Source organism: Lissotriton vulgaris, chromosome 3_1 (assembly GCF_964263255.1).
Source record: "Lissotriton vulgaris chromosome 3_1, aLisVul1.2, whole genome shotgun sequence".
Taxonomy (NCBI): Eukaryota; Metazoa; Chordata; class Amphibia; order Caudata; family Salamandridae; genus Lissotriton; species Lissotriton vulgaris.
In genome coordinates this window covers 1,773,795,780-1,773,823,118 of record NC_141689.1, presented here as the reverse complement: position 1 = coordinate 1,773,823,118, position 27,339 = coordinate 1,773,795,780, and the positions used below count along the sequence as shown (strand labels likewise).

General features: G+C 47.7%; 1 protein-coding gene across 15 annotated transcripts in view; it reads left to right on the top strand.

Annotated features, from left to right (window-relative positions):
- The window catches only part of BLTP1 (bridge-like lipid transfer protein family member 1), a 1,831,302-nt gene that overhangs the window by 1,563,374 nt on the left and 240,589 nt on the right, over positions 1-27,339 (top strand). For all 15 annotated transcript variants that reach the window (XM_086962202.1, XM_086962209.1, XM_086962198.1 and 12 more), the window contains 2 exons: positions 1,121-1,316; positions 22,109-22,309. In XM_086962202.1, the coding sequence (XP_086818328.1) occupies positions 1,121-1,316; positions 22,109-22,309 (397 nt within the window). The remainder of the gene's footprint in view (positions 1-1,120; positions 1,317-22,108; positions 22,310-27,339) is intronic.

The following is a 27,339-nucleotide window of genomic DNA, read 5'->3' as shown; positions in this document are numbered from 1 at the left end:
ACATGTGCTTCCTGCTAGCTATTCTTAGAGCAGGTATAGAAACACTTTTGAGTTTTATTGCACCTCACAGGAAAATGTTTCTTATTAACGTTTAGAAAAGGTGCTATTAATGTTGATGTACAATAACATGAACACATAGCTTAAACACACAAAGATGACTAAAGAAAGAAAAAAGTAAGAAATGAAATGAAAAGACATTGGCAAAGTGCGTTGTTGGCTCATCAGCCCTGGTACTGAAAAAGTATGTATTTCTTAGCAGATTGGCACATGCAATCAGGCAAAATGCTGCCTCTCACAATGCAGAAAGTCAGTGGCTTATCATCTGTTGTCCATTGTTTTTTGCTGTGATGGGTGGAAGCCAAATGTTAATGACAGTTGAAGAGACCAATAGGTGGAGAAGGCCCCTCTATGTTTGCTTATATGTATGTTTTTTTACTTATTTCTTCCTGTGAAATGAGTTTAGCTTCTTTTCAGGTTATAAGGTGAATATCAGTTCAATAGAGACTATGGCTTGTCATATGAGTGAAGACGTATATGTAAGTACTACAGAAAATGCTAGATATGTGCAATGATAATCTGTGAGGCCCCAGTGAACTTTTTCACCCCTGAATATGTTCAGAAACGGAGATATTATCACCCTATGAGAGCCCGTACCTACCAATTTCTCCTATTGTTAGTGGAAATTATATAAAATGGTGGACCTCCTAAAATTACTGTTTATTTCCACAACCGTGAACAGTAATTTCAGATCTCAAAATTATTGATGGAAAGTATTGATAATTCTGAATCAAAATTATTGTTGTATGCCAAATTATCACCTAAGGAATGGGGAATAACACTGAAAATTGGTGTTCTTGCACCGAGTTTTGGGATATTTTCTAGAAACGTATTCCTCTAGTGCTGATCTGGTGAATTCTGCCTAGAAACCTCTGTGGTAACTTTGCAATGCTGCCTAAAGCATGTCGTCTCAACACTCTTCCCTTTTCTATTTCCAAAAACCATGAGATGATTAGGAATATCGCCTCACACCGTGGTTGTCCGGTTCACTATGCTGCATGCAGTGTTTTAATTCTATATTTATATTATATGCTACAGTTATGTTCACTGTCGTCTTCTTTAGCCCTCCCAGATCAAATTCAGCTGCTTACCTGTATCAAGAGTAGAATGTATGCTGAAGCTGCCATCTTTAGATTTGGTCTTCTCTTCTAATCGAACAGAAGTGGAAACTTTAGGCACTCATCCATCAGATATACCTTCAATGAGCAATATTAATTTGCAAAATGGGTTAAAAATGGCACATAAATCTGGAATGCAAGGTAAGAACATAAGGTTGTTCAGCTTTATGTGCTATGTTAAATACTTTGCCACAGATATGTTAATGTGATTCATTTTATATGTATTCCTACTTTGCTGTATAATGCTGCACATCCGTTTACTAGTGTTTTCAGTAATTTAGGGACTAGCCATATGTAGGAAGATATACGGAGGTAGCATTCTACTGAGGACTTCTGTAATTTATTAGAGGATATAGTTTAAAGCAACTTTGAGGTAACTAATAGAGTTTGACATGGTGACCCTACCAGTGGTTTTAGGGCCCAATCAATCTGACACCAATGTATGGATGGTTTGATTTGTAGAGAAGCTTACATTCTTGCACATTTTGTATTTTGGGTAGAGAAATCTCTTCAGCTATATGATGTAAGATTGAAAATGTGCCTACCTTACATAGTCTCTGCTGTCCAGTCAGTATGGAGGCAAGAACACATATTGATATCACTTTGTATCAGTTGTAAATTGGTCACAAATTAAAGTCTATCCGAAATGAGATGTTCATTGTAAAAAACACCAAAATGAGTGGAGTCCAGTCTATAACTTTCAAATGGATAAAGGTGTTCCAAAAGTTGGCTGCAGGCTATAGTATCATATTATTTGTTGCTAAAATTTGTTTCAATTTTATTGAGAGGCTGTGTGAGTTATTGCAGTCATTTGCACATCTTTAGTTTTTTAAGTGCATTGTTTACCGATTAATTGCCAACCAAAGATCAACAAAAATAGGCAAATGTAAAATGAAAGCTAAGAAAACAAAGTGAGAGGATATCTAACGTGAGAAATGCAGACCAGTGATCAGTTCCCATTATGGGTGGTAAGTAAGGCAGTACATGCCAATCAATGAAAAATCTTTAGAAATGGGCAGTATGGTTAAATCTGAAAGAAACAGGTTAGTATTAGATTCCTTACCTTATTAAATACACGCAGGTGTCAGACTGGATCCGTAAACTTTTGCGTAGCAGTACCCGTAAGCGTCGGTAGGCTTCATCTGCGGCTCCGCGTCCGTCGTCGGCGTCGTGGGTGCCGGGATGACGTCGCTGGAGTACTTAGACGCCGCCCTCGCGCGCTGACATCAGTTCCTATGTTTTCTGCGCCAGCAAGCGCTGATCCGGGAACATGGTACCCTTAGTCACTATTTGACTAAACTTTTTGGATCATTTTTGATCATTTTTCAAAGTTGAACGACTCCGACGGTGCCGGTAGGGATGCCCGGGTTTAAGTCCTGTGTCGACTGCAACCGACTGATGTCGGTTACCGACCCCCATCGCCAGTGTCTTCATTGCCTGGGACCCCACCACGATGACAAGTCGTGCCCCGACTGCTGGGTCTTGACGTCGAAGGGTAGGCGGGAGCGGCCCCGCGCGCCGTTCAAGGTCCCGGTCCGGAAGGAGGTAGAGGGACCGGTCGCGGGGCCGGAGTTGTCACGGCTCGGAGGATCGTCACCACTCCTTGAGCTCCAAGTCCACAGGTAAGAGGCACAAGAAGTCGAAGAGGCGACATCGCTCTTCCGACTCCCCCCGACGCTCGCGTGACGCAGCCGGGGGTTCGGGCGACACCGCCACACGGCTCCGCCGCACGCGTCGCGGCCTGCTCCATACCCGCCGGTCCCTGGGCAGCACGCAACGCTGGAGGAGATTGAGGCGTTCCTCATGGCCATGAGGTCGCTCACTCCTCTGTCTGGTTCCGCAGCGCCTTCGGGCCAAGCGGCCCCGACTGGGCCGGGTGCTTCGGCCCCGGCGCCTTCGGGTGCTTCTGCCCAGGCGCCGTTGGCGACTTAGGTCCCGACGCCGCAGGGCCCCGCCGTATCCGGTTCCGGGTCATCGCCGGCCGGCGACGGCCCCCAGGGTGTCGTCCCCGGTCCTCCCCTCGATCTGGGTCCGGCGCCGGTGCGACGCCACTCGATGAGGCTCTTGACGCCGATGGGAGATTTCTACTTCTATGACCCAGACCCATCATTTGACCCTGAGTACCAGGAGATGGGTGGTGAGGCGGAATGGGAGGGGTCTGAGGACCCTCTGGCATGTTAGTGCCAGCCTTATCAGGACTGGGCAGGTGAGCTAGGGGACGCCAGTGGTCTGGACACCTCGCCAGACACTGGTTTTGTCTCCCCTCCTACCGTGGCTTCAGAGGAGGGAGCTGCCTATAGTGTGGTGTTGATGTGGGCAGCCAAGGCCTTATCCCTTGAACTCCCCGTCGCGGCCGTGAGGACTAACCTCCTCACTGAGGTCCTTAAACCGCAAGCAAACTCTTCGGAGCCTCTGTTGCCGTTTAATGAGGCCTTATCTGACATTCTTTTGGGCACCTGGTCCAGGCCCGCTACAGGTTCTCCTGTAGATAGGAACGTGGCCAGACGCCACCGCCCGGCTCCGGGCGACCCTTGCTTCCTGTCCACCCACCCCACCCCAGAGAGCCTGGTCATACTCCAACTCACAGACTGCATTCCCGACGGCTCCCCCCGATCGGGAATCCAAGAGGTACGAACAGTATGGCAAAAAGATGTTCTCCTCACTGAGTTTGGGGTTGCGGTCCATTAACAACGCGTGCCTCTTGGGCCGTTATACCCACTCTCTGTGGGACATGGTCGCGGACGTGCTGCCACAATGTCCGGAGGGGGCCCGGACTGAACTCGCCCAAGCCCTTGCCGAGGGTCCAGATGCAGCGCGGTACTCCATCCGATGTGGTCTGGATACAACGGACTCGCTAGGTAGAGCGATGGCAACGACGGTGGCGATTCGTCGCCACGCCTGGTTGAGGTCCGCTAACTTTTCAGCTGATGTCCAAAACACCCTTATGGACATGCCGTTTGATGGCTGTCGCCTTTTTGGCGACAAGGCAGAGAGTGCACTTGAGCGCTTTAAGCACTCCAGGGCTACGGCCAAGTCCTTGGGCCTGTCGGCCCTTCGCCAGCAACCTGCTGCCTTTTGCGGCCAAGGAAGGGGCGCCCCCACACGTCCTGCCAGCCTCGGGCCGCAGCCTAACATCCAGCGCACTGGCGGACGTGGTAACAGCTGTGGTGGTGCCCGGGGACAGCGGCGAGGCCAGTCCACATCCACCCTGCAGCATCCGCCTCAAAGCCCTCCTAGTCCGAGCTTTCAGGCCCACTGTGGGGGGCAGGGTTCGCCATCACTTCCTCCACTGGCGCAACATCACATCGGACAGGTGGGTGCTGCAAATCATCCGAAGAGGCTACTCCCTCCCCTACGAGGCAACCCCTCCAGCCATGCCACTGCAGTACCACCGCGTGTCGGGGGATCACTTGAATCTTCTGCTAGAGGAAGTTATGCCCTCTTGGCCAAGGGGGCCATCGAGCGCGTTCCTGGGCCAGAAGTAGGGTGTGGTTGTTACTCCCACTAGTTTCTGGTTCCCAAGAAGGGTAAAAGGGGCCTACACCCTATCTTGGACCTGCGGAACGTCAACGGCTTCCTCCGGAAGGAGAGTTTCAAGATGCTGAACTGGCTCAGGTCTTAGCTGCCCTGGACCCGGGAGACTGGATGGTAGCGTTGGACTTGCAGGACACTTATTTCCACATCCCCGTCCTGCCGGCCCACCGGCTCTACCTGCGGTTCACGGTAGGCCACGAGCACTTTCAGTTTACCGTGCTCCCCTTCGGCCTTACCAGCGGCCCACGGGTGTTCACGAAAGTCATGGCGGTGGTCGCGGCTCATCTGCGCAGGTTAGGGGTTTCAGTCTTCCCCTACCTCGATGACTGGTTGTTGAAAGTGGGCTCGCCCCAATCAGTCGTCAACCACCTCCAGACTACGGCCGACCTCCTGCACCTGCTGGGGTTCTCCATAAATGTGCCAAAGTCGCACCTGTGTCCCTCTCAGAAGCTCCTTTTCATCGGAGCGCAGTTTCGGGTTTATCCTCCCGAACAGCGGGTTCGGGATATTCAGGCTCTGATTCCGATCTTTTAGCCATTATCCCGAGTCTTGGTCAGGTTGACGCTGCGGCTTCTGGGACTGATGGCCTCCTGCAACCTTCTGGTGCATCATGCCAGGTGGCGGATGCGGGCTCTGCAGTGGGATCTGAAGTTTCAGTGGGCCCAGCATCAGGGCAACTTGTCCGACCATGTCTTGATCTCAGAGTGCACTGCAAGACAGTTGCAGTGGTGGCTCACGGACCGCGATTAGGTCAGCAGCAGATCCCTCTCCCTACCCCAACCGGAGCACGTAGTTGTGACGGACGCGTTCCTCCAGGGCTGGGGGGCCACATGGGGGAGGCGGGGATCAGAGGCCTCCGGTCTCCGGTGGAGTCCCGGCTCCACATCAACCTTCTGGTGCTGGGGGCGATCCGGCTTGCACTGAAAGCATTCCTCCCCTCTGTCCGGGGGAGTGTAGTGCAGGTGTTCACGGACAACACCACCACCATGTAGTACTGCAACAAACATGGCGGGGTGGGGTTGTGGGCCCTATGACAGGAGGCTCTGCGCCTCTGGCAGTGGCTGGATCATCAGGGCGTGACCCTGGTGGTTCAACACCTGGCAGGTTCCCTAAACGCCAGGGCGGACGAACTCAGCCGTCCGTGCATGATGGATCACGAATGCCGTCTGAACTCGGACGTGGCGCAAGGCCTCTTTCAGCAGTGGGGAGAGCCTTGGTAAGATATATTCGCCACAGAAGAGAACGCACAATGTCATCAGTTCTGCGGGTTGGAATTTCCAAGGCGGCACTCGCTCGGAGACGCTTTTCGTCGCGAGTGGAGTTGTGGTCTGTTGTACGCCTTTCCGCCTATACCACTTCTGCCCAGAGTGCTGAAGAAGATCAGATGCGACCGGGCCCAAGTCATCCTTGTGGCTCCGGACTGGGCATGGAGGTTCTGGTATCCCGAGCTACTCAGCATGTCTGTTGATCCCCCGATACGTCTGCCCCTTCAGGAGGACCTTCTGTCGCAGCAGCAGGGGACTGTCCTTCACCCGAACCTGTCCAGTCTCCACTTCCATGTGTGGAGATTGAGCGGCGGCAGTTGAGGCCATTTGACTTGCCTCCTGAAGTCTGTAATGTGATTCTGGCAGCCAGGCGTCCCTCCACAAAATAGGTATACGCCTGCAGGTGGAAAAAATTAGTGGCATGGTGCACAGCAACGGCTGTGGATCCCCTTTCTGCCCCTCTTTCAGAGGTTCTCCTCTTTCTTCTCTCTCTTGCCCAGCAGGGCTCTTCTCTGGGCACTCTGAAGGGCTACCTCTCGGCCATTTCCGCCTTCTTAAGGGTACCTGATCAGCCCTCCTTGTTTAAGTCCCCAGTTGTAAATAGGTTTTTGAAGGGCATCACTCATATGTTTCCTCCAGGTCCTTTCGTGATGCCTCAGTGGAACTTGAACCTTGGTCTAACTTTTCTGATGTGCGCTCCCTTTGAGCCACTTCATAACTGTCCTCTTCGCCTCCTTACTCTGAACACCGCTTTCCTGTTTGCCTTCCCCTCTGCCAGGAGAGTGAGTGAGCTCCAGGCCCTTTCTTCTAAGTTTCCTTTCTTTTCAGTCCATCCGGACAAAGTTGTAATGCGATGCACCCCGTTTTCCTGCCCAAGGTAGTCACAGCCTTCCACATCGGGCAGTCCATCACTTTGCCCACCTTCTTTCCGCCTCCACATCCCTCGAAAAAGAAAGAGAGGCTCCACCGTCTGGACCCAAAACGTGCGCTGTCCTTCTATCTGGATCGCACACGCCAGTTCCGGGTGGATGACCAACTCTTTGTTGGTTACGTGGATGCTAAGAAGGAACAGGCGGTGCACAAACAAACAATTTCTCGATGGGTTGTCTTGTGCATCACAGCTTGTTACTCTTTGGCTCGAAAGGAGCCTCCTGTGGGGCTTCGTGCTCATTCCACTCAGGCCACGGCGGCAACTACTGCCCTGGGTCGGGGAGTCCACTTGCAGGACATCGGTCGGGCAGCTACGTGGGCCTCGCTGCACACGTTCGCAAGACACTACTGCGTGGACAGCCAAGTCCGGAAAGATGGCTTTTTCGGCCATTACGTTCTCTAGGACTTTCTGGTGTGATCATTGGTTTGCAGACCCCACCACCGGGGTTGGTATTGCTGGGGTATACTAACCTGTTTCTTTCAGATGCACAAGTTACTTACCTTCGCTAATGATATATCTGTAAGAAACAGTAGTTAGTATTAGATTCCTTACCGCCCCATCCATCCTCCCCGTTCTGCGAACCGATATCTAGGGTTAAGGTCATCCCCTTTCAGGGCCCTAGTTTCATGGCACCAGTGTTGGTTTTTATCATGGCTCTGCGTTTCTGGCGCGGAAAAAGCTGTGTATAAGAACTGACATCAGCGCGCGAGGGCTGCGTCTAAGTACTCAGACGTCATCCCGGCGCCCACGACGCCGACGACGGACGCGAAGCCGCAGGGGGCGCCTACTGACGCGCAAGGGTACTGCTAGGCTAAAGTTTCTGAAGCCAGTCTGACGCCTGGTGGTATTCTAAGGTACGAATCTAATACTAACTACTGTTTCTTACAGATATATTGTTACCGAAGGTAAGTAACTTGTGCGTTAGGGAAAATCAAAGTATTTTACTTTTTTTAACCATGAAGTTAGGAATTTCACCTGGAAAAGGTAATTAATTCTAGTAAAACATTTTGATATTGCCTGAAATTCCGTTTGATGTAGTAGATACATTTTGCTATGCTCAGTACATATTATAAACTGTCACGGGAAACATCCTCAACAATGAAGTTTGAAAAACGAATTACCTGAACCACGAATCCCGAACAACGACCAATCAGTTAACCACGACATCCTTAACAACGACTTTCATAAACTAAGAAAACCACAACTATGACATGACTCACTCTGCACAAGGCAGGCCTGCTCTGATGAATGGATGCAGGATGTTAACCCTGCAAACCCAAGGACAAATCATTTTTAAACCCCAGACACACGTAAAACTCTTAACTGCATATCTGAAGAGAACACGCCTATGGTCCTAGAGAGACAAGAGGGTTGTTTTAATTTTGCCCGCTTTTTTGTAATGTTGAAAGGACATACTTTTAATAATTTAATTTTTTTGCAACTTGTTCCTAAGAACAGCCAAGAGGATATATTATTGTCAACAGTGGCTGATTTATTGCATCGTCATGAATATTACAGCATCTCCTGGAATGAAAGGAGACAGCGCGGTTCAGAGGTTTGGCACCATGTTAAAAAGCTTATCAGCTCAAGGTCACCAACTGCATGCTCGAATCCAGCTCTGCGAAGAGGATGACTGAAAGCTGTTGCTGCCTCTGCCGTTTCTCAGTCAAGGCCTCGTAGCCTTGTGCTTGATTTGAGCTGGTGGTTTAAGGTGCTACTCACCGCACTTAATCCTGTCCACAGCGTGGAGGAGGGCAGCAGCACTGGAATCAGAGCCGGCTTTTTTCAATAACAATAACATGCACTCTCAGATACAGCGCACGTTTCACAGCCCTGCAGCAGAGAGAGATGCCTAAAAGAAAGTAAGTGCACGACGTGTTTCACACACAGAAGGTTGTGCCTCAAAGGCCTTTCCTAGGTTTGGAGATAACCTGAGACTGGGGTCACGGAGAATAGTTGTGCATTTCATGCGGATTTTAAACAACATATTGGTGTAAATGGGTATTGAGCAATTTGAATATTTTTTTCGTTGTTTAGGTACACGTTGTAAACAATGTAGTGGTTTGGCATTGCTCGTTGTTTACCCTTCGTGGTTAAGGAATTTGTAGTTTAGGCAGTAGTTGTTTAATCATATATCCAACTGTCACACTAGAGGACAAAATATTTAGATATTGTAGCATTGAGAGTCCCCTTTAAACTTAATTCTGGAGTATGTATACTTTTCTCCCAGTTTAGTTTAACACTCAACCATATTTCCCTGAGCACACTCCCAGAGTTAACTTATACCACAAATAATCATTTACCTCACTTGTAGTGTAGACTAGCCATTGAGTGATTCTGAATTCCTCCCTAACTCATCACTTACCACTTAAAGAAGCACAGATATCACATTCTGCAGGGCCTAGTCACCCTCTGGTTTCAAAATAGATGTCCCTTCCCTTCTAGATAATCCTCAACTTCACCAATTACAGCAATCAAGCCAGCATACTACTGAGGTGCCACTTTTTACTTAATTCATAACTTTCCCTCTTTCACTGTTGCATTGTCCCTTTGTCACTTGTATATAAAAGTCGCCATCGCTACAGCTGTTGCAAGTCGACCTTGGCTATCTTACATGTCTGTGACCCTACAGGACTCTCCCTTCATTCCATCTCAGCTGTTTTTTTTGGCATACCCTTATCTTGTAACACATGTTACTAGAACGAAAACTTGAACTATGATCTTTATTTCATTACAGCCATTCAGGGATTCACTTTAGACAAAATATCTGTCATCCTCATGCCGCCTGTGCCAGGAATACCCGAAATCCCTAATTTCATTTGTTCAAATGACATTTTCCAATATTCTATCCTTTTGCAGTGTCTTAGTTATCAGAAAACATTTTCTATTATCAATTTATTTTCCCTAAGACAAAGTCCTGGGCACACGTTAGAATATGAATATACAATAAAGTTCTTATGTCGAGTTTTTTGTAGTCAAGTAAGTAGTGGTCGACATCAGAAAGTTCTTTAGGTTGAATACTTTCCCGCATGACGAAACGCGTGTCGGCTGGTTGTTTTTTCCCTTCTTCTTATGAAAATAATTAAATACACAACCCAAAGAACCTTCTGATGTTGACCCTACTTACTTACTACAAAAAACTCGACAAAAGAACTTTATTGTATATTCATATTCTAACGTGTGCCCAGGACTATGTTTCGCTGTGGGTTTGTACCCACACATACACAGGGGTTATTTTGGGATTTCCCCTGACCTGCGTGCACCGTGTTATACTTTGTGTTTACACACCCATTGCTTACCTGCCTGTGCACCAATCTTCATGTTCTACTAAAAAAACCCTAGCAGAATCAGTACAATATATTTTCCCTGTTTCTCTGCAGTACCCTGAAACAAGGTCAAAGAGAACACTCCTTGCGTAACTTTAGGATATGTCCCTAGTCTACTGTAAAGGAATACCTCTTTTTGTATGGTCACCCACAAGTATTTTGACTGATGCTGCTGTTCTTTCGACTCCGAGAGTACACTAGGGCCTGATAACCAGACCTCAATAGCCCGGCTTTGCTATTGAAAGCAATGGCAAAGCCACTACTTCCCCTGTACATCTGTGTAAGTCTCTGGCAGGCCTAACAAGTCCTAAAGGCAGGGTACATCATTTGGCACAGGCAGGACATGTACCTTACATGTCCTGACAATAAAACCAGCAAAACGACAGTTTTTATTGCAGAAAGACTTGGTTGCCCAATTGGCCAGTTCAGTGTTACAATCTGACCCCTCAATTGTACTATTGTCTGAACGGTGCCACCAAATTTGGCACTTGTTGGTATCAAACAACTTGTTACATTAAGCCTGACTTGCATCGCAAGTTGGAATTATTGTAATGTGTTGCCATGTGCAGCTTTGGCACAGCTGCCACTTTGTTTCCTTTAAAACTCCTGTGCCTTCCCGGTAGTCCTGTCTAGAACCTTCTTTCGGCAACTCACGCAAACACTTATCAAACTTGCTTGGGGAGGTAAACAGCCCAGAGTCCAATGGAAGACATTAATGATGCCTTATGAAATGGGAGGTCTGGGAGCGCCGGATCTGGAGCGTTATTACAGAATAGCGCAGGCGGCACATCTCCACACGTGGATCCATGGAAATCCCGATATTCCACATGTAAAATTAGAGCGTCTGTTTGCGGACCCTACCCCTCTCCCGGCCACGATATGTCAACATGTGAACCGCAGAATTGGGATATTGGACTCCATTAAGACTATGAATCACGCATGGAATGAGTTATTGCGCGCACAGGATGGTGAGATACTGTATTCACCACTCATGCATGTAGAGTGGGCGATATGGCTTCCCCCACTGGCAGAGAAAGGGGTGATAAAGGCACCACGTGAACTAGGTATAACTAAGATGGGGGATCTATTCCTTAACGGGAGCGTGAAAACTCTCTAACAAGTACTTCAGTCTCAGACAGGGAATACGCTGCTGCACAGCTTTCAATTCCACAGAGTACGCTGTGCCCTGCAGGAACTGCTTGGTCCAGAACTGGCTGAACCACCGGATGTGCCGGAACTCACCTATGTGATTAAAAACCCAGCGTCCAGCAAACTTGTAACCAATCTCAAGAAATTGGGGGACCGGCACAAGAAACAACTGCTCTCTAAGGCTAGAACTGACTGGCAGCGTTACCTACAGACGCAAATATCTGATGAGATGTGGCATTATTGCTGCTCAAACACTCGGAAGATATCTCTGAATAGCCGACATAGGCTGATTCATTTCAAATACGTGCAGCGTGTCTACTATACACCGGAGAGACTGCACAGGTGCGGGTTGAGACGTTCGGCGGAATGTGAGCGCTGCCACCTCCCAACGGCGGACTTCATCCACATGGCGTGGTCTTGCCCCGGGATCCACAGGTTCTGGAAGGAGGTTTTCTCTGAACTAGTGCTGATACTGGGTGTAGAAATCCCGCTCTGCCCGGCCCTGGCACTGCTGGGTTATTCCAAGACACTTCCGGTGGCCCTGAGGCGACTAGCGAATATGGCCTTGCTGATCGCTAAACGAACAGTGGCTATGTGCTGGATGAGGGGGCCACTACCGACTCAGAAAAGGTGGGCGACAGATTTGCTATACTGCTGTACACAGTCAGAGACGTACAGCGAACTGCTCCCTCCGAAGAGTCGACCCAAGAATTTCTGGGGGCTGTATAGGACTTATCTAAGCGCTAGAGATAGCGAAGTCACAGAGCGTGACCTAGAGGGGGATGAGATAGGCGACGTACAGGATGAGGATGTCGAAAACTCGGGGAGAGATGTTTGAACACTTAAGCACTGCTCGGGTTGGGGGTAGAGGTCTAGGCCACAGGGAACTTATTGGTACATAGTGGGAGGAATGGGTTGGTGCAGCAGCATGATACACACATTGTGGGAGGGTAGCGGAGTAGCACACTGGGGACCTGCTTCTAGTTTTTGAGTAACACACACTGGTGGGTGGAGGCTGCGGGGTGCGGCTCACGACTTTCTCAGGCAGTACATAGAGGTGTAGTGATATACTGGGTGGGCAGGAACACATTGGGATGGGATAGTTTCTGTTGAGGTGGGAAGGGTGGGTAAAGGGGGTAGGAGTTAAGAATAGTAATAAGGAGGACACTTCTCCTGGCCTATAGCCCTGAGGGTTCGGACGCAATGGAACAACTTCAACAGAGTTGAAAGTGGCTGTCATGAGCCTACGCAATCAAAGCAGCGCCACATTGATTGATTGCTGGGGAAACTCCCAATACATTACAATACTTTTTTTGCCGCCAGGCCCCAGGGATGCTGGCATGAAGGCTGTGTGAGACATATTAAGACTATGAGGATGTGATGGTTTGATCTGCTGCCGGCCCCGGGTTGTAGGCTATAAGAGCTGTGTTAAAATTGGATGTGCAATAAAGTACAAAGTTAATAAAACAAAGAATTATACATCAGAAGAACAAGTTATTTATGTTTGGTAACGCCTTTTCTGGTGGAAACACTATCTAACCAGATTCCTCACTGCCTTCCCAACTCCCATTCCATGGAGTGGACTCCTGAAAATCATAACAAGGATCCAAGTTAGATTTTAGCACATTGTCACCTGAAATTTGTTCGAAGTGCTCTGTGTCGAAGGCATGGAAGGAGAAAGAGTAAAAAACTGAAGTCAGCATGTTGGAGTGTTTATTATATGTGTCTCTACTCTGTCAGTTCTGGGGCAACATGGCGTCCAGTCAAGCATCAGGGCGCCACTTATTGACATGGGGATATTGTAAAGGTGAGAACTCTGAGGTTAGATATTGTCCATCAGAAAGAATGTTGTTGAAGGTAAGTACATTTTTCTTAAAGTATTGATTTTTAGCTTAGGACCGTTCATGACGGTATATAAAAAAAAAATCTGCCCAAACAGTGTTTGTGTACTGCCTTGTGAGTTTTCTTTAGTTTTATCCTTTTATTTGTTCGTTCTCCTAGGTAACATTTCTGCTACCTAAAAGTTCTTTCCAGGAGAAAGAGCAGCTTACCATGCATACCTGTGATAGTTCATAATGCAGCGGCTAGAAATGTTAGTGATTGATCTTGGGTAAATAGTTAATAATGCAGAGTTGAGTTCAGTGCCTTGAGAAACACCACATGAGCATGGTACTTCTCTAAAATTAAGCTGCGATTGTTGATGCTGTTGTGAGTTTTTGACTTTTGAAGAGAAAAGATTAAAGACTGGTGTGTGAAATGTAATTAACGCCTGGCACCTTTTGTAGCTTGTGCAGAAGGACTTTAGGAATGCTATTGATCACTACCAACAGATGTAGTAGGATCAGGGCTGGTGATTCTGCAGCATTAATTAATTGTAGTAAGCCTTCTCGTATGTATTCTTAGGTTGACTGGTCTAAAACCTAATTTGAAATCATGTGGGAAGTTTCTCTATTCAAGATGTTACTCCGGCCTAAGGAATAGTATTGTTTAGCAATTTAAGATTGTGTAGAGGGTTTGACGATGAGTATTTCTTTGCATTGTTTTAAGAATTGCGCTTTGTGCATTTAGGGGTAGTTTGGCTCTCTCGTTTGAGGAATAGGAATGTGCCCTTTCTCTTTACTAGCTGGGGATGTTAATGATATCCAGCAGCATTAGGCAAGCCTAATTAATAATCTTTTTACAAGTGACTGATGGCCAGTTTTCAAACTGCAAAAGCTACGTTTGATTTAGTTAGCTGTTCTGCAAAGTATGGGTTAAAGTTTTGGTTGGCTCAATTGTTTTACATTTTGATATATGAAGAAGGACAATTTTGCTGAGTTTCTGGGAGGTTTTTAGTTGTGTGGATTTTGGATAAAGGCTTGCCTTCTTTATGAAAATGCTATTTTTCTTGTTTGTTCAGAAGGTGCAATTTGACAGGAAAAGATGTAGCTGTCTTGTAGCACTTTCAATTGGAATTTCTACTTGTGCCCATAATGCTTCCCGTTCCTTAACTTTTCTTTCCTCACAAATTCAATAAGGTAAAAAAGTTTGAAAAAATATATACTCTGCTCATTCTAAGCCCTATAACGTGGAAGGAGGGAAAATGTGGCATTTCCATGTTGTTCCTCATTCCAAGGTGCCGAACTCTCTAAAAAGATAATGTGGTTGTATCATTATTTACCAGTTGCAGTATTGTCTCCCAAGATGATAAGGCATAACAAGGCGCTCAAAGTGAAGACATTTGTGTGTATTCGTAGGAGCTGTACTTCTATATAAAGTTTTTTTCCCAGGCACTTGTTTGTAAAACCAGGATGTGCCAAAGATGACCATATCTTGGAGTCCTATTTAGTTGTTATCCCTCAAGGGCATACAGTGTTTGCTGATTGTATTATTCCAAAGAAGAGGTTGTTGATTTACCTTTGGTGGTTCCAGATAGAGCATATTGCACAAGGATTCGGAGAATCCCTAGTGAGGTGACCATATGTCGCATTTGAGAAGAATATCAAATTAAGTGAATGAGGATGTTGTAAGTTGTATAAATGATGGTGATTTATGAGTATTGGTTAGCCTGTTTATACTACTAATAATATAGAAATAATTGTAATAAGCCAATTGAAATAAACTATATCTTCCAACAAGTTTGAGTCTGGAAGAGGCAAAATTGTGCAAGGAAGTTGCTTCTAGTGCATGAGAGCTACTCCATTTTTGTTGGAAATATGTGTTAGGGTATTTTTAAGAGGGTCGCACTATCTCACTTTAGAAATATGTACGCAAGTCTTTGAACAGGGTTTCTGTAGTGTATGCAAATAATGCTGCATCAGATGGTTGATGATTCCACATGGTGTATTTCTTGGACTGATGGAGTAGGATTGTCTAGATCTGCGGGTGACTGGTTTGTTAAGGATGTGTTGGACCGGGAGTATGGAGATTCCTTCTAGGTGCAGAAGGGTGATTTTGTTTACAAAGGGTTTCAGAGTATTTGAGGTGTACATTTAAGTATGTGGGGCCGAAAATGTGCTATTTTCCTATTTGTCATTTCTGAAGAAGCATAATCAGTGGGTTCAAGGACTTTTTGGCCCTACTGCATAATCTACTATGCTGTTCATCCATTCAAGGGACCCAACAACACATAGAACTTCTAACAACTCAATCTGAAAGAAACAGGTTAGTGTTGGATTCCTTACCTTGGAATATCCCCCAGGCGTCAGACTGGATCCGGAAAGTTTTGCGTGGCAGTACCCCTGCGCATCGGTAGGCGTCGTCTGCGGCTCCGCGTTCGTCGTCAGCGCCGGGATGACATTGCCGGAGTACTTAGAAGCCGCCCTCGCGCGCTGACGTCAGTTCTTCTTTTTTCCGCTCCAGCAAGCGCAGATCCAGATAAAGCAGTACTCCTTAGTCATTTTTTGACTAACTTTTTCGATCTTTTTGATCTTGTTTCGAGTCGTAAAGACTATTGGTGTCGGTAGGGAAGCCCAGGTTCAAGTCCTGTGCCGATTGCAACCGATTGATGTCAGTTACCGACCCCCACCGCCGGTGCCTGTATTGCCTTAGGGCCGACCATGACGACAAGTCGTGCCCTGGCTAGGCGGGAGCGGTCCCGTAAGCGCCTCGAGCTCCGGCAGTCGGCCCGCGCCGTTCACGGTCCAGGTCGAGGAGGAGGTCGAAGGACCGGTCGTGGGGCCACAGTCATCGAAGCTCGGCGAGTCGACACCATTCGTCGAGCTCCAAGTCCTCAGGTAAGAGGCACAAGAAGTCGGATAGACATCATCGCTCTTCCGACTCTTGCGCGAGGCGGCCGGGGGTTCAGGCGACCCGCCCACGCGGCTCCGCTGAAGCCACAGGCACCGCTGCCAGCTCCATACCTGCCAGTCCCTGGGCTGAACGCGATGCCGGAGGAGATCGATGCCTTCCTCATGGCCATGAGGTCGCTGCTGTGGCGCCTTCGGACCCCGCGGCCCGACTGGGAGCCCAAGCGGGCCGGGTGCTTAAGCCCCGGATCCGTCGGGTGCTTCGGCCCCGGCGCCGTCGACGTCTCCAGTCCCGACGCCACAGGGCCCCACCGGATCCGGGTCGCCGCTGGTCGACCTTACGACGCCGGCGCCGGCCCCCAGGGTGGGCCCCCGACGCCGTCTCAGGACGACGTCGTCCTCAGTCCCTCCCTCCCTCGGTCCGGATCCGGTGTCAGACCGGTGTCGCTCGACGCCTCATTCGACGACGAGGGAAGAGCAATTCTTCTATGATCCGGCCCCATCCTTTGAACCTGGCTATCAGGAGATGGGAGGCGAGGGGGACTGGGAGGGGTCTGAGGACCCTCTGGCACGAGAGTGCCAGTCGTTTCAGGATTGGGCAATGAATCTAGGGAAGGCCAGCGATTTGGACACTTCGCCCGACACTGGCTTTGTCTCCCCTCCTACCATGGCTACGGAGGAGGGGGCTGCTTACAGCGTGGTGCTGACGAGGGAGGCCAAGGCCTTGGCTCTTGAGCTCCCCGTCGCAGCCGTGAGGACTAACCTCCTCACCGAGGTCCTTAAACCGCAGGCAAGCTCATCGGAGCCTCTACTGCCGTTTAATGAGGCCCTTACTGACGTTCTGTTGGGCACTTGGTCCAGGCCCGCTACAGGTCCCCCTGTAGATCGGAACGTGGCCACGCGCCACCACCCTGCCCCGGGCGACCCTAGCTTCCTGTCCACCCACCCCACCCTCGAGAGCCTGGTTATCCAGGCCTCTAACTCCCAGACCGAATTCCCGACTGCTCCACCTGATGGGAATCCAAAAGATATGAGCAGTTCGCTAAGAAACTGTTCTCCTCACTCAGTTGGGGTTCGCGGTCAGTCAACACAGCTTGCCTTTTGGGTTGTTATACCCACTCTCTGTGGGACACGGTCGCAGAAGTGCTGCCAGGTTGCCCGGAGAAGGCCCGGGTCAAACTCGCTCAAGCACTTGCGGAAGGGCGAGATGCAGCACGGTTTTCTATCCGATGTGGGCTGGATACCACAAACTTGCTGGGCAGGGCGATTTATGGCGGTTCGCTGCCACGCCTGGCTGAGGTCAGCCGACTTTTCGGCTGATGTCTAGAATTCCCTCATGGACATGCCCTTTGATGGCCGTCGCCTCTTTGGCGACAAGGCAGACAGTGCGCTTGAGCATTTCAAGGACTCCAGGGCTACGGCCAAGTCCTTGGACCTGTCGGGCCAGCGCCAGCAAACTTCTGCCTTTCGCTCCTTTCGTGGCCAAGGAAGGGGCGCCCCTCACGTCCTGCCAGCCACGGCCCGCAAACTAACATTCAGCGCGGTGGCGGATGTGGTAACCGCCTTGGTGGTGCCAAGGAACAGTGGCGAGGCCAGTTCTCCCCCCCCCCCGCAGCATCCGCCTCCAAGCCTTCCTAGTCCGAGTTTTCGGGCCCATTCGACTGCAGTGAGGGGCAGGGTTCGCCATCACCTCCTCCACTGGTGCACCATCACATCGGACAGGTGGATGCTGCAAATCGTCCGAAGGGGCTACTTCGAGGTGACCCCTCCAGCCATGCCACCGCAATACCACGGCGTGTCGGGGTTCACTTGCAACTTCTGCAAGAGGAAGTTACTGCCCTCTTGACCAAGGGGGCCATCGAGCGTGTTCCTGGGCCCGAAGTAGGGTGTGGTTCTTACTCCCACTACTTTCTGGTTCCCAAGAAGGACAAATGGGGCCTACGTCCTATCTTGGACCTGCGGAATGTCAACGGCTTCTTCCGGAAGGAGAAGTTCAAGATGCTGACTTTGGCTCAGGTGTTAACTGTCCTAGACCTTGGAGACTGGATGGTGGCGTTGGACTTGCAGGACGCTTATTTTCACATCCATGTCCTGCCGGCCCACCGGTGCTACTTGCGGTTCACGGTAGGCCACAAGCACTTTAAGTTTATCGTGCTCCCCTTCGGCCTTACCAGCGCCCCTCGGGTGTTCACGAAAGTGATGGCGGTGGTCACAGCTCATCTGATCACATTGGGGTTGCCAGTTCTCCTATCCCGACAACTGTTTGTTGAAGGCGGGCTCGCCTCAGACAGTCGTCAGCCACCTTCAGACTACTGCTAACCTCCTGCACCTGCTGGGGTTCTCCATCAATGTGCCAAAGTCACACCTGTGTCCCTCTCAGAATCTCCTCTTCATCGGAGCGGCTCTTAACTCGGCCCGGTTTCGGGTTTATCCTCCTGAACACGGGTTGGGGATATTCAGGCTCTGATTCAGATCTTTCAACCTTTATGCCGAGTCTCGGTCAGGTGAACGCTGCGGCTTCTCGGGCTGATGGCCTCCTGCATCCTTCTGATGCATCACGCCCAGTGGCGGATGCGAGCTCTGCAATGGGACATGAAGTTTTAGTGGGCCCAGCATCAAGGCAACCTGTCTGACCACATCCTGATCTCAGAGGGCACTGCAAGACAGTTGCAGTGGTGGCTCACGGACCGTGATTGGGTCAGCAGCAGATCCATCTCCCTACCCCAACCTGGAGCACGTAGTTGTGACGGATGCGTCCCTCCTGGGCGGGGGGGGCCACATAGGAGAGGAGGAGATCAGAGGCCTCTGGTCTCCGGCAAAGTCCCGGCTTAACATCAACCTTCTGGAGCTGCTGGCGATCAGACTTGCACTGAAAGCATTCCTCCCCTCTGTCCGGGGGAGTGTAGTGCAGGTGTTCACAACACCACCGCCATGTGGTACTCCAACAAACAGGGCGGGTGGGGTTGTGGACCCTGTATCCGGAGGCTCTGCGCCTCTGGCAATGGCTGGAAAATCAGGGCGTGACCCTTGTGGTTCAACACCTGGCAGGTTCCCTGAACGCCAGGGCGGACGAACTCAGCCGTCGGTGCATGATGGATCACGAATGACGTCTGAACTCGGACGTGGTGCAAGGTCTCTTTCAGCAGTGGGGAGAGCCTTGGTTGGATTTATTCGCCACAGAAGAGAACGCGCAATGTCATCAGTTCTGCGCGTTGGAATTTCCAAAGCAGGACTCGCTCGGAGACGCTTTTCGTCGCAAGTGGAGCTGCTGTCTTTTGTTCGCCTTTCCACCTATACCTCTTCTGCCCAGAGGGCTGAAGAAGATCAGGCGCGACCGGGCCCAAGTAATCCTTGTGGCTCCGGACTGGGCACAAAGATACTGGTATCCCGAGCTACTCAGCATGTCAGTTGATCCCCCGATTCGTCTGCCTCTTCAGGAGGACCTTCTTCGCAGCAGCAGGGGACGGTCCTCCACCCGAACCTGTCCAGTCTCCACCTCCATGCGTGGAGATTGAGCGGCGACAGTTGAGGCAATTTGACTTGCCTCCTGACGTCTGTGATGTGATTCTGGCAGCCAGGCGTCCCTCCACAAAATTGGTATACTCCTGCAGGTGGTATAATTTGTGGCATGGTGCACAGCAAAGGCTGTGGATCCTCTTTCTGCCCCCCTTCAGAGGTTTTCCTCTTTCTTATTTCTCTTGCCCAGCAGGGCACTGCTCTGGGCACTATCAAGGACTACCTCTCGGCCATTTCAGCCTTTTTAAGGCTACCTGATCAGCCTTTTCTTTTCAAGTCCCCTGTTGTAAATAGATTCTTGAAGGGCATCACTCACATGTTTCCTCTTGTTCCTTTCGTGATGCCTCAGTGGGTCTTGAACCTTATTCTTACTTATTTGATGTGCGCTCCTTTCGAGCCACTTCACAATTGCCCTCTTCGTCTTCTCACTCTTAAGACTCCCTTCCTGGTTGCCATCACCTCTGCCAGGAGAGTGAGTGAGCTCCAGACTCTTTCTTCCAAACCTCCTTTCCTTTCTGTCCATCCGGACAAAGTTGTCTTGAGAACGCGTCCCTCTTTCCTGCCCAAGGTAGTCGCAGCCTTCCACATCGGGCAGTCTATCACCTTGCCCACCTTCTGTCCGCCTCCGCATCCCTCGAAAAAGGAAGAGAGGCTCCACCGTCTGGACCCAAAATGTCTGGTCTCATTCTATCTGTACCGCACACGCCAGTTCCGGGTGGACGACCAGCTCTTTGTTGGTTATGTGGGCGCTAAGAAAGGACGGGTGGTGCACAAACGGACCATCTCTCGGTGGGTCTTGTTGTTCATCAAGGTATGCTACTCTTTGGCTAAAAAGGAGCCCCCTGTTGGGCTGAGGGCCCATTCCACTCGGGCCACGGCAGCTACTATTGCCCTGGGTCGGGGAGTCCCCTTGCAGGACATGTCATGCAGCTACGTGGGCCTCGCTGCACACATTTGCTAGACACTACTGCCTGGACAGCCAAGTCCGGAGAGAGAGCTTTTTCGGCCGTTCTGTTCTGCAGGACTTTCTGGTGTGATCATTGGTTCGCAGACCCTCCACCGGGGTTGGTATTGTTGGAGTATCTATTCTAAGGTAAGGAATCTAACACTAACCTGTTTCTTTCAGATGCACATGTTAATTACCTTCGGTAACAATATATCTGTAAGAAACAGTAGTTAGTGTTAGATTCCTTACCGCCCCACCCATCCTCCCCGTTCTGCGAACCGATATCTAGGGTCAAGGTACATCCCTTTGAGGGCCCTAGATTTATGGCACCAGTGTCGGTTTTTATCCTGGCTCTGCATTCCTGGCGCGGAAAAGCTGTGTATAAGAACTGACGTCAGAGCGCGAGGGCGGCGTCTAAGTACTCCGGCGACGCCATCCTGGCGCCAACGACGACAGACACGGAGCCGTAGACGATGCCTAGCGACGCGCAGCGGTACTGCTACGCAAAACTTTCCGGATCCAGTCTGACGCCTGGGGGATATTCTAAGGTAAGGAATCTAACACTAACTACTGTTTCTTACAGTTATATCGTTACCGAAGGTAAGTAACTTGTGTGACAGGTCTGAATTATTGCATGTCCGTAAATAGAAATGGACAGTACAAATTAATCAATCGGGTAGAAGGACATATTCAGAGGGAAGAATGACAAGTCACAATTAAAATTTGGTTTATATTCTGTCATTTCTTTGTATAATTTGATCTGAGAGTTTATAATGGTTATGTGCATTATGGCAGAAGGTAGGTGGAAGCATGTAGCTAAAATAAAAACAGTCACTAAGGCTTGATATTAAAGGGTGCTTGATGCAGAGCTTGGAAACAAATGGCCACCTGGGAGGACATTTCACCTGCTCTCTTTGGAATTAGAATTTTAAGTTCAATTATATATGAAAGACTTACAGTGGCTCAAATGTGCCCCGTCAACTTTCCCATGCAGATTTATATTGCCTCGTCTCCTGGAATATGGATTTACAAACGTCTATCTAATCATTTTAACTGCGCAATAAAATAACTGCAAAAAAAAAAAAACAAAGGATGAATTATGTATAAAGATTTTAAGAAGAGCTGTGTGAATACATTGTCTATTTTTTGTGTGTGTCTGAGATGTAAATACATTTATTCGAATTCTACGGCAATTGCAGTTGACAATATAAATTGTCCGAATCGCTGTCATCTTTGGGAGTGGAAATGTTGGACCCCTTAAGGCACTGGCCCGTTTAACAAAAACAGCACGGACCTGGCAGAACTCTGCCATTAATCTCCATATTAATTAAATGTGTTTATCTCCATATTAATTAAATGTGTTTGCCTAGGCAAATCAGATAGAAATGCCTGTGCAACAGTGAAGGCACTTAGAGTTTGGGTGCTGCATACATAATACATTGACACTTTTGAAAATGTGTTTTTAAATGTTATTTACTAACTTAATGAAGTTTTGATTCAGACTAGAGACTGATGTTGCTGTTTTTCAATCTCTTGTAGGTTCTTCAAATATCGGTAGCCCTCTAGGCAGAAGTCGGCACAGCAGCAGCCAGTCAGATCTGACAAGCTCCAGCTGCAGTTCATCGGGTCTCAGTTTCACTGCCTGCATGTCTGATTTCTCTCTCTATGTATTTCATCCATATGGAGCAGGAAAACAGAAAACTGCTGTTTCTGGTCTGGCTCCTGGGCATGGTGCCTTGGGTACGGCATTCTTTGACTACACCAGTAATTTTGCAATAGGCATTCTGAGCTTCATGAAATACGGTGCGAGGCATATTAGTTTTCAGAAAGGATGCTTTATCTTTTCATGAGATAACGATCAACAGTGAATGTGACTCGAGTTCTAGATTTTCAAGTTCTATGCCCATTGCATTTTCCCTGATCCTTTCCTTCAAACAGAGAATGTTAACGAATCAGCTCTTTGGTAGTACGACTTACCCCCAAGGTTCAGCAGCCCTCATTGACTTGTATTGGGCCTGTAAAAAAAAAAAAGATCAGACCTAGTACCAGAGAATTGCATGATCCATCTCCACAGCCTCATTGAGGATCAAAGGTGACATTCATAATACTCTACCCGCTGAGCATCACCAGCAAAAATAACCATTATGAGGACTTAGACACAGTCTACTTTTGATTCTTGCATAGCAAGGAGCCTTAAAAAATGCATCTGAAAGGTAACTGATATTTCTCTAAACCGATTGTCACAAACATCCATATTTTAACACTTACCCAGCCTCTTCATTGCCTATAGCATGAAGATCAAAAGCCTAGGAATGTTGCTGGACTCACAACATACTATATAGCGTCTCGTTAATCCCTTTTTGAATGCCCCATAGAAGTGAAAATTGCCTTAAACTCCTGAACTGACCAGGTGAACTCAGCCTCCCAAACCATCAAATCTGCATCTACAAGTAGTTCAGAGTACAAGACTTATATTGACCTCTGGGGGGGAAAAAAACTCTATAATGCCATATGTTATCCCCACAATCACTATCTTTAGTTTCTTTGCAATACATGTGTTGAGGACCCGAAAATAACTCCGCATCAAAAGACCATTACACTGTACTTAGCAGACAAAAACTGGGGATTACTTGGGAGGGCCAGGGGGAGGTAGGAAGGAGGATCTGCATTTTTGAAGACACAAGCTTTGCAACATAGTGTTAGGAATAGAGAGAGTGCAAGCGATAGCATGCGATAAATTAGAGGCAGTGACTGAGCAGAAGAGAAAAACTGGGGCGACATAAAAAAGAGGGCGAGTGTAAGTGATTTTGCCAAAATATTGGTGTTTTTGCACTGTGCAAGAATCAGATTTAGTTTGTAACTAAAGTGAATCCAATTAACTCAGAAATACCTGGTGCAGCATTTAAATTGAGAGATGGCTTTGCTGTGTTAAACCTGACCATGTGATATTGAAATGGTGTCCGAAACTACAAGTTTTAAGTTTTTTTGTCTTTTGGTAGATCACTGTTCCACATTAGGCAATATTGCCTAGATGAGGTTTGAAGTATGCAGGAACAAGAAAAACATACAGATGCTTTTTTGACCACTAGTTATTGCCAAAAAGTACTTTGATAGCACACACTAATTCAACTCAAAAAAGTGAAATATCAGGGTAGAGTAATTTCCGTTCCAGCACTTCTAGTGGTAAAAAATATAAATATGTAGGATGAAAAAAATGCTTATGTAGTTCAATTCAAACAATACTTCAAAATCTGAAGATAATAATCTGAACTAAATTGTTCCATATATGATTCCTTTAACGAAATCCCACTACAAAATGTTATTTTAAGCGGCTTCTGATGCATCATCATAATCAGTTGCCAATCTTTACAGTACTTCAGAAGATAAAGTTATCAAAAATATTCAAAATGGCTCAGTTTCAAGGCGATACTAGTATGTCGTAATCAAAGGGTATAATACACTTGTTATCTGAATCAGTTCAAATGAACTGTTTTGTGGATTAAAATGTGATAATAATGATCCAACCTTCATAGAAATATATGGTAGGAAGCAGTTTCTGTGTTTCTTTGTCTAATAAAGGAGATGGCTCTTCTATATGGTAGGCTGGTGTACTGTGGGGTCGATTATGGCTTGTACTGTTAGTGGTTAGAAATATCCTTCCTATTAAGACTGTTAGGTTCTGAAGGAGAGAGAGTGGCAGTGTTTCAGAGCAACATTGTGGTAGTAACTTAGTTACAGGATTGAGAGGAAGACGAGCATAAATAATAGCTGGCCATGTAAATTAAAAACAATCAAAAATCCCAAAGGATCCTTAGTCTCCTGTATGTGTCATATTATCAAGATGCTGCCTGAATAAAGCTAAAAGTACCCTAACACTAGATCTGCATTCTTTTGCCGTTATAAAATGGGTTGGTCTATCTTCATAATAAGTGGAGCCACAACCCACTTAGGCATGTCACATGTTCATTATTTTAATTTTCTTTTTCTGTGTGCTCTTCAGATATTTATCTGGCGTGCACAGGCTTTTCTCAGATCTCTTAAGCTAAAAAGGTACTTTTGGCAACATTTTTCATAGATGACCCCTGGTAAAACATCTGAATTTAACCCCGTCAAGTTTGTAAACAGCAAATGTCAAGGTCTGATCCCCATCAGCATTGCTTGCACTGAGGGACCATCCATGATACATTACCCTTATTTAGGAAGATTAGTGGGAAGATATTGACCTTCAGCTTTGTTTTCTCTTCAACTCTCTATTTTGATTGGAGCTCAGACCTGCATAGAATGCAGAATGTCTTTTTTGGTAGAGGAACCACTTATAAATCTGTGAAAATTGCAGACACCTACACTGTCCCCTGCAGTGTTTGACTGTATAAGCAGTTGGTTCTACATGTCCATAGACATGGCACTTCCTATACATCCTAGCCCACTCTAGTTCCACTGCAGACTCCACGCCAGTGGCCCCAAAGAAAGGCTTATCCCCACATAACGTCACTAGCTCTGTCACACCTGCTGGTGCATGCAGCTAGCTGACTGCAATCATTATTCTGACTATCATTTCCTCCACAACAACAATGGGAGAGGTAGGGAGATTCAAGGACACTCTCTCAGTCCCCGGTTAGATACAAATAAACAAAAACAGAGAGGTCAGATCGGTCTCAAAAAAGCCACAGAGACGGAGCGAGATAGATAAGAATCACACACCCACTTTGGGTGGATAGGAAAGCCCTCACACACCGACCTAGTCAGTGTCATGCTTCATCATCTGGCCCCACCAAAGAGGCCGAGTGCCTCTTCGGTGTGCTGCGACGCCAGAAAGACTGCGGAGCTGGTTGTGTGGGAAGGGCGTGCTGTGAGGATAGCTAAAATTAAAAGTGCCTAAAAGGGTATCAGTAAAAAAAGTTTAATGAGTGATCCCTAAGACACAAGTGAAGAGTATTATGTGTCTGAATTTAGCTGCCAAGATTTAAGGATTGGTTAAATTCAGAAAAAATACTTAAGTCAATCAACATGTTTCTGCCATATGGGTGGTTTCAATTTACCAAGGCATTAATCAGGACTAAACCCCGGCGGTATGGACTCTCTAATTGTCCACCCTGACCTGGGGACGTGAAAGTGAAAATCTTAAAAAGGTGAAAAAAGTGCTTAGAAAAGGTGGAAGAGCGGGTCGCTCATTCCGAAAAATGCTCCAGATTATGGAGTATCTCAGCACCTGTAAAGTGAAATACACATACAAACACAAAAAGACATACACACAATTAATATAAGCCATTGCGTTGGATCATAGTGCTCCATAGTTTGTGGCATAAATAGTGTTCCCAAAGTAGACACTAGTTTTAACACCATCCAAGTAGCCCTGTGGGGATGATAACGTTAACTCTGGGAAGTGAAGTGGTGAGGGTGTCTTTAAAAACTAAAGCAGTGAATAGAAGGGTTAAAAACACGATGTATGTACTCCTTATGAAGGGATCAATGGACCAAAAGTCTGTGACCCCCTAAGATGGTAACTTAGACTTATATCTCACTTTAAAACAGGGCGCTACTTGCACCATGGGTCTCGGGAGGGGGGTTGGAGCGTGCCTGGCAAATCCTGTAAAAGAAAGGGTTTGCTTTAAATCCCCGTAAAACGGGTGTACACTTAGCTCGTTTCTGTAGAATGCCAGCGATCCTGTAGCTGAAGTGCACTCACGCCCTCAACGCTCTCAGCCCGCTGTGAACCTGGGTATCGCCTCAAAACCGGACCCTGACGATGGAGAGCGTGGCTGGTAACTGAGTCTTAAAGCGTTCGTGCTGCACCTCGCGATCTTCCGGGTGGGCATGTCCAGCCAAACCGAGGCTTGGAACGCACCCGCCCAGTGTGGAGAGGCGCGGCCGGAATCCGAATAGAGGCTTGGAAAAGTGAGCCAATAGAGAGCCTGACCGGCGTCGATGCCGGTGTGAAGCTTTTTTGGGCTCATGCACAGACGGCGTTAACTTACTGGAATGTGCTTAAATCTCCAAAAGATTGCAACGCCAGTGAGAGCATCTGTGGTTGCATGCAGATAGTGCAAAGGATTGATCAATACAGGTCCTTATGCTGAGTGCACACTAATAGTAAGAGTGGTATGAAAAGGCACTAGTGTAGTAACGGTAAGGGGTGAGGAGGCATGTTAATGCTATGTAGTCAGGCAAAAACGATTCGCCGTATTAATTTGTATTGAGGGCACCATAGCACCTAGAATGGGATATTGTTGCAGAGGGGCACAGAGAGCCAACAGTACAAGAATAGGTAATGTCTCATTCTGTGTCATAAAGGAGTTTGAAAGATCAAATGCTATCCACACAAGGATGGTTATGTTGGAATGAACACAGAAGGAAATCCTGTGTGGATGGTCATGTTGGTTGCTAGGCACATATACACATGTAACACACATACAGGTAACTTAGACAATACAGAAATTGGTTATTCACGTCATTGTGGATTCAAAGGTATTCTGCTCAAGATAGCACAGTATTCCACAGGATGTCATCGTTGAGGCCATTGGTATTAGTGCCTAAGCGATACACCCAGCGCTGCTCTTTTTCAAAGAGTCTGCTTGTTAAATTTGTTGTGCTGTTGGGGTATAGTTTCTGATGTCCCCAAGCAGGTCATTACAAGTCTTCTCGTAGTCTATAGTATTTTGAATGACAATACCTCCACCTTTGTCTGCCGGCTTGATGGTTATTGAGGTGTCGTTCTGCCGTTGTTGTAGCGAGGTATTGTCATTCAAAATACTATAGACTACGAGAAGACT